Source organism: Rhineura floridana, chromosome 3 (assembly GCF_030035675.1).
Source record: "Rhineura floridana isolate rRhiFlo1 chromosome 3, rRhiFlo1.hap2, whole genome shotgun sequence".
NCBI classification, from domain to species: Eukaryota; Metazoa; Chordata; class Lepidosauria; order Squamata; family Rhineuridae; genus Rhineura; species Rhineura floridana.
In genome coordinates, this window is record NC_084482.1 from 168123422 (window position 1) to 168135626 (window position 12205).

The following is a 12205-nucleotide window of genomic DNA, read 5'->3' on the forward strand; positions in this document are numbered from 1 at the left end:
TGCTGAACTGCTGATTTTTAAAGAATTACAATGGAAGGGAAGTAATTATTGCTATATTAAGTACACACCAACTGGGGAAATGTATCTTTTGGCCATGCTAAATGAGACACATAAGATTCATGATTGGACCCCTGACATTTCTATTTTACTGAAAACTCAAATGGGGGTGTGTGTCCAAATCAGCAGTGCTGGAGGAGGGGTTAATTGTTTTGTCTTTGCTATTTTCCAGGTCTTAGCACAGGAAGCTAAGCCTTATACTGGATCAGACCATTGGGCCTATCTAGCTCAGTACTATCTACAGTGACTGGCAGAGGCTCTTCAGGATTTTAGACAGGGGTTTGTCCCAGTCCTACTGGAGATGCCAGGGACTGAACCTGAGACCTTCTGCATGCAAAGCTGATGCTTGACCACTGAGCTATGGCCCTCTCCCAGCTGTTCTTGGTCCCTCTGGATCTCCTGGGCCTTCTGTAACCCTTAGATGAGCACGCAATTACAGATCTAATCTTTCAATTTATGTGTGTCACCAGGATATATCAATATTTTTTTTTGTAATTTGCCATGTTTCTAGCTGTGAGTATGGCAAAATTAATAGTTCTATTAATATATTAAGCAGTCAAAAGGTATACTGGTAAATATTCTGATGTTACGTTCATTAGGATTTTTTTTCCTGATACGTATCCGAGCTTGTAATTTTATGCAGACAGAAACACTGGTGGTATATTTAAGGCATCACCAGTGTGAAGGGCTATATGTGTGCTCCTTAGTAAAAGCATGATATGGATTGGAAATGAATAAAAGTAGCTAAAGGAGTAGACAGAAGGTTTTCTAAAGATTGCTTTTATTTATTTATTTTATTATTTCAATTTATATACCGCCCTTAGCAAAATAGCTCTCAGGGCGGTGAACAAACAAGATAAAATACAATATATCATAATAAAATACAAAAACATATACAAACAAACAACAAAAAGCACAGCAAAAACAAAATAAATACTACAAAAATTAAAAATACAGATTAAAAGATTAAAAAAGATTAAGAAGATTAAAATGCCTGGGAGCATAAAAAGGTCTTTACCTGGCGCCGAAAAGATGGAAGTGTAGGCGCCAGGCGTACCTCTTCGGGGAGGCTGTTCCACAACTCAGGGGCCACCACAGAAAAGGCCCTAGATCTCGTAACCACCCTCCGGGCTTCCCGATGGGTTGGTACCCGGAGGAGGGCCTTAGATTCTGAACGAAGTGAGCGGGTAGGTACATAGCGAGGCGTTCCACAAGGTATTGAGGTCCCACGCCGTGTAAGGCTTTATAGGTCAAAACCAGCACCTTGAATCTCGCCCGGAAGCAAATAGGAAGCCAGTGCAGACGCGCCAGGACAGGTGTTATATGCGAAGACCGACTGGTCCTTTTAGCTTCTGCTGTTTGTTTTTCTCCAAGTCTTATGACAGAAAAATGTATACAGCAGTAATATTTATTTTTTGTTTAGACTTACTGGAAAAGCAAACTGTTTTGCTTTCTTATAGTTGCTCAGGCTTACAATATTAGCTGTGATAGATGACAGAGAGGCAGGAAATGTATGTGTATCTGTCACCTACCCATCTGCTTCCCTACCTAATAGCTGAGGCTACTGGCTGGATTATTTAATTTTGGGGGGATTCATATGTAATGTCAGATTTAGCCTTGCTGGTTAATCAATCCATCGCAGTAAAGCGGAGTTATGGTGTTCTGTTCCACAAAATAAAAGCTTAATGTCAAAATCCAATTATGTGTAGCATTTCAAAAACTTGGATGTGCTCTGGGTCTCTTTTTCCTACTAGCGCAAAGCAGTTAAAAAGAGATGATAAAAGGAGGGTTGCAGCATAGTCTGGGAAATGCATTTAAAAACCCCATGATTTAAAATGTGGCACCATTTTTCTGTATTTACATTCCTTTAAACTGGAACGTGCAAAAGTTATTGGATGGTATTCCTTTGGTCATTTCTGGACATCTTTATGAGACCCCAAAAGTCCATGTTCCTGCCTAAGCTCTTGTTCTTTCTCATCCTAGTAAGTCAAAATACCCTCTTTGTTCCTCTCTTTCTCTTTGTACCCTTTTTTTCTGGAGTGATGCACAGAAAGCAACTGTCAGTTGTCAAATCAATGGGAATAAAGGACAAGGACATTTTGCATGGTCCCTGTCACACTCTGACAGAAAACATTTTCTCTCAGAAAGTGATGTATAATGCAGCTGTTTGTTAACAGAACACAGCTCAAATGATGCACTGGGCTTTTGCCAGAGCCATATTTATAAACTGCGAAAGTGAAGGCAGCGTAAGTGAACACTGTAAATAGGAAAGAGAAAGACTTTATTTACATATATCACAAGGAAGGATTTTTCTTTTTTCTTCTGAAAAATACTTGTAGAAAGGCTGCTTGGGTTGAAACTTCAAATATTTGTCATTTCCATGTACCATAGCTTAGTGTAGTCAGTCTGTTGGCTTTAAACCACTACTTAGAACATAAGAAGAGCCCTAGTGGATCAGTCAAAAAGCCTATCTAGTTCAGCATCCTCTTTCCTTTCAGTAGCAACCAGATGCCTGTGTGAAGCCCATGGGCAGGACATGGCAGCTGTACCACTCTTCCCCCTTGTGTTCTTCAGCAACTGGTCTTCAGTCATCATCAATGATGACCTTAACCTCCATTAATATGTCTGATCCCTTTTTAAAGCTGTCCAAGTTGATCATCTTGTAATAGTGAATTCCACAGTTATGTGCTATATGAAGAAGTACTTTCTTTTGTCTATCCTGAATTTCTCACCATTCAGCTGCATCCTAGTATTATGAGAGAGGGAGAAAGACTTAACCCTATCCACTTCTCCACACCAAGCACTATTTTATTTATTTTATTAAATTTATTAAATTATTTATTTATTTATTTTATTAAATTTATATACCGCCCCATAGCCGAAACTCCCTGGGCGGTTCACAACAGACGTATTGGGATGGGGGTATGGGGGGATGGGTATGGGTATGGGTATGGGTATGGGTATTTCTACCCCACCTTTTGGGCAAAGGCCCTCAAGGCGGCTTATAAAAAAATAGGCACAAGCATAAAAATACATCAATGAAGGCAATACAATTTACAAAAATTAAATAAAAATATCTTTATTTTTAAAAAGCAATTACAACATTATTAAAAAACAGCAATTACAGCTTATACCCCTGCAGATGTTGCTGGACTGATTGGATGTATGCATTGACATCTATTCCCACAAATGGAACCTGAGAAACAATGAACAGTCACCTATGCCATGAATAACATCAGAAATAGATAGGACAGAGTCACTGAAGTTGTTAGGAGTTGCTGGCACATTTAGTTGGAATCAGCATGAATTACTGGAAGCCTTCTGACAGTGCTGTTGAAATCTTAGTGCTGCTTGCAGCAGCTGCATGACATGGGTGGAGGAAGGGTCCAGGTTGTCCTTCTCGGCCATGAGTTCGGGCAAGTACTGTTGCCGTGTGCGTGTATAGATCATACAAGGATGGAATCCAAGAGTCGCATAGAACAGGAATAAGCCAGGCCAGGCAAGTTTCTTGTAAGAGTCTTTACTAGGCAAAGACATTAGACACAGTTCTCTTCACAGACAGCTTTTCCCCCACACTGAGTTTTTCCAAGCATCCCACCTTATCAGGCTTCCCAGCCAGCTACTGACCTTGGCAAACCTGGCGCTCTGTTCTCACAGCTTAACCCTTCTGCTTCAGGTTTCACTCTCTCTGCAAAAAACCCTGTCCGTGAGTCTCACAGCATGCTTCACTGACCAACAGCCCCCACCTGAGACTCACAGATTACAAAACTTCATTGTTACAATATTACACTTCTACAATATTAACTTTTTCATTTCAATACATATCAGTACATGGTTTGTTTCCTTACAGTTTCTATTTACATTTTTCAATTCAGTTCTTGTTTCTTTATTTCTTTATTCACACAGGTTTTACAGAGTCATTTTTGTTCACTTTTATTTGATAATACATTTATATTTCATTCCTCAACACAAAACTTCCACATGAGATCCATTGTTTCTTTATCTATTGGTCCTTCTTTTTCCCATTCTACTGGATATTTATCTGTTTCATTATTCTGTTGTGTAACATTAAATGTGAATCTCTGAGGTGGTTGACCTTTCGTTTTTCTTTCTGATCTCCTAACATTATCTATTTCCATTTCTTCCTCACTCTCTATTTTACTTGTACCTGCACCTGTGTCTGCACTTGTACTTGGCATTTCTGTATCTTGCATTGCCATGTCTTCACCTCTCAGCCTTTTTACAGTACGTTTGCCACCGTGTATTAGATCAGTCAATGCAGTTCTTAATGGAATTTGCTGCCCAAAAGGAACATCTGCTGCTTCCTGCTTGCTTGCACCCTCAAGAATTACTGTTTGACTGTCTCTCCAAGGTTTATCTATCACCTTTATGCTTCTGCTTAACACTACTTGTTGTTTCTCAGGCAACCAAACTCTATAATATGAATTCTGAAATCCCAAAATGCATCCTGCCTGAGCTCTTGAGCCTAATTTACCATGCCTTTTCTGTTTTGCAACATGTACCCAGCATTTTGCCCCAAAACGTTCTATGTGTTTCACCCTGGGCTTTCTTCCAGTCAGTTTCTCATAGGGAGACATGCCTATTGTTCTGTGCATGAGACGGTTCTGAATATAAACAGTGTACAGAATACATTCACCCCAATAAGTGTTATTCATATCAGCATCTGCTAGCATGGCTCTCGTTGAATCCTGCAATGACCGGTTCCTCCTCTCTGCAGTTCCGTTGGAGGATGGGCTGAAGGGAGCAGTGAGACTCTGTATTATTCCCTTCTTTTCCAAATATGTTTTAAATGAATTACTGGTAAATTCCCCACATTGATCTGATTTCATATTTTTGATAACAACCCCATATTGTGTCTCTGTTCTCTGTATAAATGCCTTTAATTTCTCTTCTGCTTCACTTTTCTTTTTCAATAAGAACACATGTGTAAATCTGGAGAAATCGTCCACAATCACTAAATAAAACCTTGCTCCACCTTTTGAGCACTGGAAAGGTCCAGCCAAATCCACATGTATGAGCTGATAGGGTTCAGTGGTCGTGCTTTCACAGCTCTTATTTACCGGAGTCACAGTCATTTTTGTTTTATAGCATACTTCACACTCATCCACATGCTCACAATGTGTTAATTTCAAATCTTGACTACGCTTTGGGGTGTTTTGTACCTTTTCAAAATGTGCGTGTGCTAATTTTCTGTGCCATTCATGTAAACAATTATCATGTTTATCTTTATTAACTCTTATCCAAGCACACGTGGGTTTATCAAGATTGCACTCAACCATAAACATTTGGTTCTGTAATTTCCCTTGCATGCATATGTCACCATCCTTTCTCACAAAACATCTATCCCCTTCAAATGTAACTTTACAACCTATTTGAGCCAATTTCCTTACTGATAGAATGTTATATTTTAAACCAGAAACCAATAATACATCTGTCAATATAGTTCCCAAATTACTCAACCTGAGCATGCCTTTCGCAATCGTGTCTTGAGTCGATCCGTCAGCCAGATAAATCTTCTCCTGCGCCGGCTTTGAAGTGTAAAATAAACTAGAGTCTGTGATTAGGCAATTAGACGCTCCGCTGTCGAGAAGCCACTTAGAGTTAATGAGTTTATTGTCCTCCTTAGTAACAAAGTTCACGCTTGTTCTCTGACTTCCAAATTCCCTGTTATTTCTCTTCTTTAAACAATGTCTCTGTATATGTCCACGGGACCCACAAAAGTAACATATTTTATTCTCTTGCCTGCTTCTTTGATTTTGTTGTTGTTGTACAGCCACAGTCTCTTTTAACTCTGTTTTCTTATTTTCTAGTCTTCTATTCCACTCTTGTTGAAGTTTCTGTTCTACAAAGTCCAAATTTAGGTTTCCGTCTGGTAAGCTTTCCAGGCTTGAGACCATGACATCCCATTTTTGATCAAATGAAGATAACAGTATATAGACCATCTGAATGTCACTATGATGCATTCCTCTATCTTGCAGCTCAGCATTTAATCTACGAAATTCAGCCAGATGCTCTGTCATAGTCACTTCATCTGTAAAACGCATCTGATAAAGTTTCCGTGCTAAACACAGCCTGCTCCCAGCAGTTTGCTGCACATGAGCGGCTCTTAGCTTCTCCCACATCTGATTAGCTGTCGGCTCATTACTCACCAGCAACAGTTGAGAATCAGACAGCCCCAGAGTAATAAAAGCCTTCGCTTTCTCGTCTTTCTTCAACCACGCTGCTGAAGGAGCTGCCGGAGGGGGGTTTTCTACGACATCATTCAAATCTTCTTTAATCAGAACTGCTCTCATTCTCCATTTCCAGCTGGAGTAGTTTACAGCACTCAGTCTCTCCATCGGCATCCCGGATAGCAGGTTTACAGCCATGTTGCCCACTCTTACTTGCCTCTTACTTGCACTTTGTTTCTCTCTGCACCAACGTCACGTCAACTGCTCTCGAACCCGCTACCTTGTATGATAAGCTGGGCCCATAACCCCTGTTGCCGTGTGCGTGTATAGATCATACAAGGATGGAATCCAAGAGTCACATAGAACAGGAATAAGCCAGGCCAGGCAAGTTTCTTGTAAGAGTCTTTACTAGGCAAAGACATTAGACACAGTTCTCTTCACAGACAGCTTTTCCCCCACACTGAGTTTTTCCAAGCATCCCACCTTATCAGGCTTCCCAGCCAGCTACTGACCTTGGCAAACCTGGCGCTCTGTTCTCACAGCTTAACCCTTCTGCTTCAGGTTTCACTCTCTCTGCAAAAAACCCTGTCTGTGAGTCTCACAGCATGCTTCACTGACCAACAAGTACTTGCTCTCGGGCTTGGCCTTGGCCACAGACTCGGTGCTGGGCAGCAGTGGGGTAGGGGCGGTGCTGGAAGCCAGAGGGGCAGCAGGAGGGGCGGTGGTTGAAGCCCGTGGTGGCCTCCATGAGGAAGACATGGCCTGAGGTGACTGGAGGTGGTCCGAGGGAGCCACCAGGCCCAGGAAACCCACTGCTGGAAGCTGATGGTGCCGAGCCAGTGGCCAAGGGCAGCAGGAGGGGCAGTGGCTGAAGCCTGTGTCAGCCTCCGTGGGGAATCATAGAATCATAAGAGTTGGAAGGGGCCTTGTAGGCCATCGAGTCCAACCCCCTGCCCACAGCAGGAAATCCACAGCTAGAGCATCTCCCACAGATAGCTGTCCAGCCTCTGCTTGAAGACATCCAGCGAAGGGGATCCCACCACCTCCCTAGGCAGTCGGTTCCATTGCCGAACTGCCCTTACTGTCAAGAAGTTCCTTCTAATGTCCAATCTGAATCTACGCTCCTGCAACTTAAAACCATTAGACCTAGTCCTACCCTCTGGGGCAGCAGAGAACAAATCTGTACCCTCCTCTATGTGACAGCCCTTCAGGTACTTAAAGAGTGTAATCATGTCACCCCTCAGCCTTCTCTTCACCAGACTGGACATGCCAAGTTCCTTCAACCTTTCCTCATAAGACTTGTTCTCCATACCGGCTATCATCCTCGTCGCCCTCTTCTGAACCCACTCTAACTTGTCTATATCTTTCTTAAAATGAGGCGCCCAGAACTGAACGCAGTATTCCAGATGAGGCCTGACTAATGCAGAATATAGTGGGACTATTACTTCCCTCGACCTGGAAACTATAGCTCTGTTTATGCAGCCCAAAACCGCGTTCGCCTTTTTTGCTGCAGCATCACACTGCTGGGTCATGTTCAACTTGCGATCCACTACAATTCCAAGGTCCTTCTCACACGCACTACTGCTAAGCCGGGTATTTCCCATCCTGTACCAGTGCATTTTGTTTTTGTGGCCTAAATGGAGAATCCTGCATTTGTCTTTATTGAATGTCATTTTATTAATTTCAGCCCAATTTTCTAGTCTATCCAGGTCCCTTTGGATTTTATTCCTGTCTTCCATTGTGTTAGCTATCCCTCCCAGTTTCGTATCATCCGCAAACTTCATAAGGCTTCCCTCCACCCCGTCATCTAAGTCATTGATAAAAATGTTGAAGAGTATCGGCCCCAGGACAGAACCCTGTGGCACTCCACTCGAAACCTCCTTCCAGTCTGATGCAGAGCCACCGACGACCACTCTTTGAGTACGGTTTTCCAACCAGTTGTGAATCCACCTGACAGTATTTCCATGTAGTCCGCATTTGACCAGTTTGCTAATCAAAAGGTCGTGACATGGCCTGAGGCGAGTGGAGGTGGTCCGAGGAAGCTATTATGTCTATTATGTCTTCCACCCCCATTGCCTTTCCCCCCTAAACTACTTGAAGCCTTTACTAGAAAATGCATAAGTTGTACACGTTTGTTATGCCTCCTCCTTACTTAAATTTTTCTAAGCTAAAAAGTCCCAAATGTTGTAACCTTTCTTCATAGGGGAGTTAATTTAATCATTTGGGTTACCATTTACTGAACCTTTCCCAGCTCTTTCCCAGTGTCCTTTTTGAAGTGCGGTGACCAGAACGGAATACAGTGTTCTAAGTGTGGTTGCACCATAGACTTGTATTAAAGGCATATTGGCAGCTTTATTTTCATTTTTTTTTCATTTTCAATTTGTTTCCTAATGGTCCCCAGCATGGAATTTACCTTCATTGTAGCTGCCACACAATGTTGATATCTTCATCCAGCTATTCACCACAGTCCTAAGGCACCTTTCCCTTGTGTACATGACTAGTAAGAACAAAAAACAAGCCCTTCTGGATCAGACCAGAGGTCTAGCTTCCTATTTCCCACAGTGGCCAACCAGATACCTGTGGAAGGCTCACAAGGAGGACATGAGGGCAAAATACCATATCCCACTGTTGTTCCCCATCCATCATGACTAGTTGCCATTGATAGCCTTATCCTCCATGAATTTGTCTCACATTTTAAGTGAGCACATTTTATGTGAAACTTGCCATCATGTTTTAAGTGTCATCATGTTTTAGGTAAAACATACAGGGGAAGAGTAGAAATTCCCATTCAAACATGAAAAGAGGATCCACTTCCTTATTGCAGAAGTGACTGTGCTTTTGCATGGGAAACTTTTTCAGTTACCCCCAAAGCCCCTCTCAGCTGAAACTAAATTTCAGTGATTTCAGTGGAACTTATTTTCTTCATCATGAATTATCTAAATATACACTGAGTAGTATTTGATACTAAAAAGTCATGCCTCTTTTATGTACGACAGGATATGCTTTGGCAGAATAATATTCCAAATGGGAGGGGAAAAAACAAATGAAAACAAAACTGTGTAGAATATTTAATGCATAAAATACCCAAACAGATTAGAGTGTTAAGCTGCCTTCTGCATAATGATGATAAGAGGGCTATAGACTACTTCTAAACATCTTTATAACATACCGCTTACAGTTTACTTCTTTAAATTGCTATCAGTGGTGCAACAAACCTGCTTTTGCTACACCTGCATTGTAATTTTCCTTCATTACACTGAAGAGTTGAGATAGATTTAGAAATTACCTCCCATGTGATGACAAGTTCAGATCGGCTTCCTCCACCTCCACTCACATTTGCTGGTGCCACTGTGGGAACTAGTAGGGTAAAACAAAAATAAAAACAATGCAATGCTGTGGAAGGTTTTTTTTAATTATAATTATATAAATCCCTCCTTGCATGATCATATGAATGGTGAAGGCAATACATGAGATCGAAAGCCCAGGGAGAGGTTTATGCCATTGTAGTAGTGGGCAATGGTTCCACTGCTTTTTGGCCCCCTGCAGATAAGTTCTAAACTGACCATCATTGTATCTGACTAAAACTTTGGATTGTACATTAATTTTTTGGATGGGTGTGGGGGGGTTGGTGAGGGTAACTCATGGTGGGTGTCTGGTTTCCTCAACATTTGGGGAGCAGATTCCATAGTTCCTCTATGGATCCTTCTAGCTGAACTTGAGAGGAGCAGGTAATGTGAGTTTATCAGCGGCAATGACTTTGACACATACAACGCCACAGGAATTATCTAGATAGTGAGCTGAAGCAGTCTGAGTGTAACATGTAGACTGAATTCTCATCTAGCAATATACACAGTGTTGCTAACTAAGATATAACCTTCTCATTTTTGACAAACATTGAGTTCTCTTATTGTTGAATATGCTGTGTTCAAACATGTCATTTTTTGCTGCTGCCATTAACTTTGGATGATTTGTGTTAAATTTGCAAAAGTTTAAGAAAGAAAGGGAAATGGGGTGGTTAACTAAATGAAGAATTAAAAAGAGACTTTCAAGCCAAGCTCAGCTAACATTCCACTGTTCCATGAACCAGTTAATGCTCAATTAGTGCTTGTGTTAAATGAGTTCAGTATTTACTGTATTTGCATGGGAATTAAATTTATACTACTACTCAACAAAGCCTCAACTGGGTCATAGTTGAGAAACAGATGAAAATTTATGGTTAACTGCATCGGCAGAAGCTCAATTAATTCTCAGCTCCATTTTAATGAAATGAACAGTGGCTCATTTGCCTCCAGGAATGTATGGATGCTCAATCGGGTTTTAGTTGGCAATGTAGACAGACTTTCTCATTCACCCTTTCATTGCTTTTTGTTTGTCACACCTGTTACTCTCAGGATGATTTTAATTAGCAATCTAGAAACTTAGCAGCCAGTTGCACAGAAAAAAATACTTTCCTATTATCTATGGGGCATGTGAGTAGTCAAGTGGGTAGAGTTTATCCAAATCTGCAGGACTTTTTGGATCAATATTTTAACCAGCACATAGCATCAGTGCCACTGTTCTATTTCTGTACCTTTTACTTTCCAGATTTTGACAATCCTAATAAGGGGATACACATGAAGCTGTCTACTAAAGGTCAAAGTTTAAAGGAATTTATTGTTTCTGGAATTGTACATTGTGTATAAAATAGTCTTTAGAGCATAATAAGGACATATGTTCCTTAACCATTTATTATACACTGTTAGAATTCCTCTGTATTTTCTCAGTATATAGCTATAAAAATGTGCATAATTAAAACAGATTGACTTCTGAATTCTGAGTTCAATGGGGCTTATTTTGAGAGTATATAATTGCTTCCATTGTTCCAGGACAACTCTCACCCCCCAAAAACCCACCAAACACTTCCCCAAGCACAATTTTGAATTGCATTTTAGTTATTATTCCTGTGTGAACTACTTTGCCAATAAATTTTTAGCTGAAAATGAGGACCCAAATAAATAAAGAACAAATTAATAATGGTTTTTAAATCTCTGTTGTGCTCATAGAACATCATTTGGGGGTAGGGGTTGATGGGGAAAACTGGACAACTGAGAGGTCATTCTGACCTCTGGCAGCCAATCTTGACCTCAGTATTTAGCTTGAGTGCTCACCCATCTTTGTAAAAACAAAAATTCTCTCTGTCTCTGCAAAGGAAAAACTGACAACCACTAAAATAGCAGGTAAAGGGAAATGGAACAGTTTGTGGTTTAGCTAGGGAAATTGTATTAAATCCCCAAATGGTTATTTGTGTATGCAAGGTGTGTTGTTGCCAGGTGGTGATGGAAAGAAAAGTATTCTTAACTGTTTTTATCCAAACACCTGCTAAATAGACAGCTGCAGAAATTTCCCCTTTACACTTGCTTAGCAACAAATATTATAAGTAATTGATCACCCTGCCCTAAGGGCAGAGAGCTAAAGTTGGTGATTGGATAGAATTAGCCATAGTATTGAGTTGGAGCTTTGTAATAGGCTGAGAGGGGAATGCATCATGGCATGCTAATGAGTATAATCACCTGTGTTCACAGTAGAGGGACACAGAACTTTGGTAGTCTTCTGTCCTGCAATGCATTGCAGAATAGTTTTTTTTTTACTCTTTTGGACTATTGTGTGAGCCTCCATGCTTGAACCCATAATTGGCTAAAATTCCACCTAAGGGTGAGCCATTGTGGCTTAGTTTTGAAATGAGCAGAGTTACATTTTTAAGGTGGTTCTCAACCTATTGACACAATTTCAGGAAACTTACTAGATGCTTTAGTTCTTAGTAGCTCAGATGGTGTGCTTGGTTCCCCAATCCCAATACTGTTGCCAGCTACAACTCGAAATTCATATTCAACCCAGGGGTTTAGATCCACCACTGTTGCTGAGTGGGTTCTTCCATTAATAACTTCAGGGACTAAACATAAAACAAAAATGATTAGAGC

General features: G+C 40.9%; 1 protein-coding gene across 1 annotated transcript in view; it reads right to left on the minus strand.

Annotated features, from left to right (window-relative positions):
- The window catches only part of LOC133380728 (contactin-6-like), a 221844-nt gene that overhangs the window by 25110 nt on the left and 184529 nt on the right, over positions 1–12205 (minus strand). Inside the window, exons 15-16 of the mRNA XM_061618572.1 lie at positions 12028–12177; positions 9535–9605 (exon numbers count right to left, since the gene is read on the minus strand). Of these exons, the coding sequence (XP_061474556.1) occupies positions 9535–9605; positions 12028–12177 (221 nt within the window). The remainder of the gene's footprint in view (positions 1–9534; positions 9606–12027; positions 12178–12205) is intronic.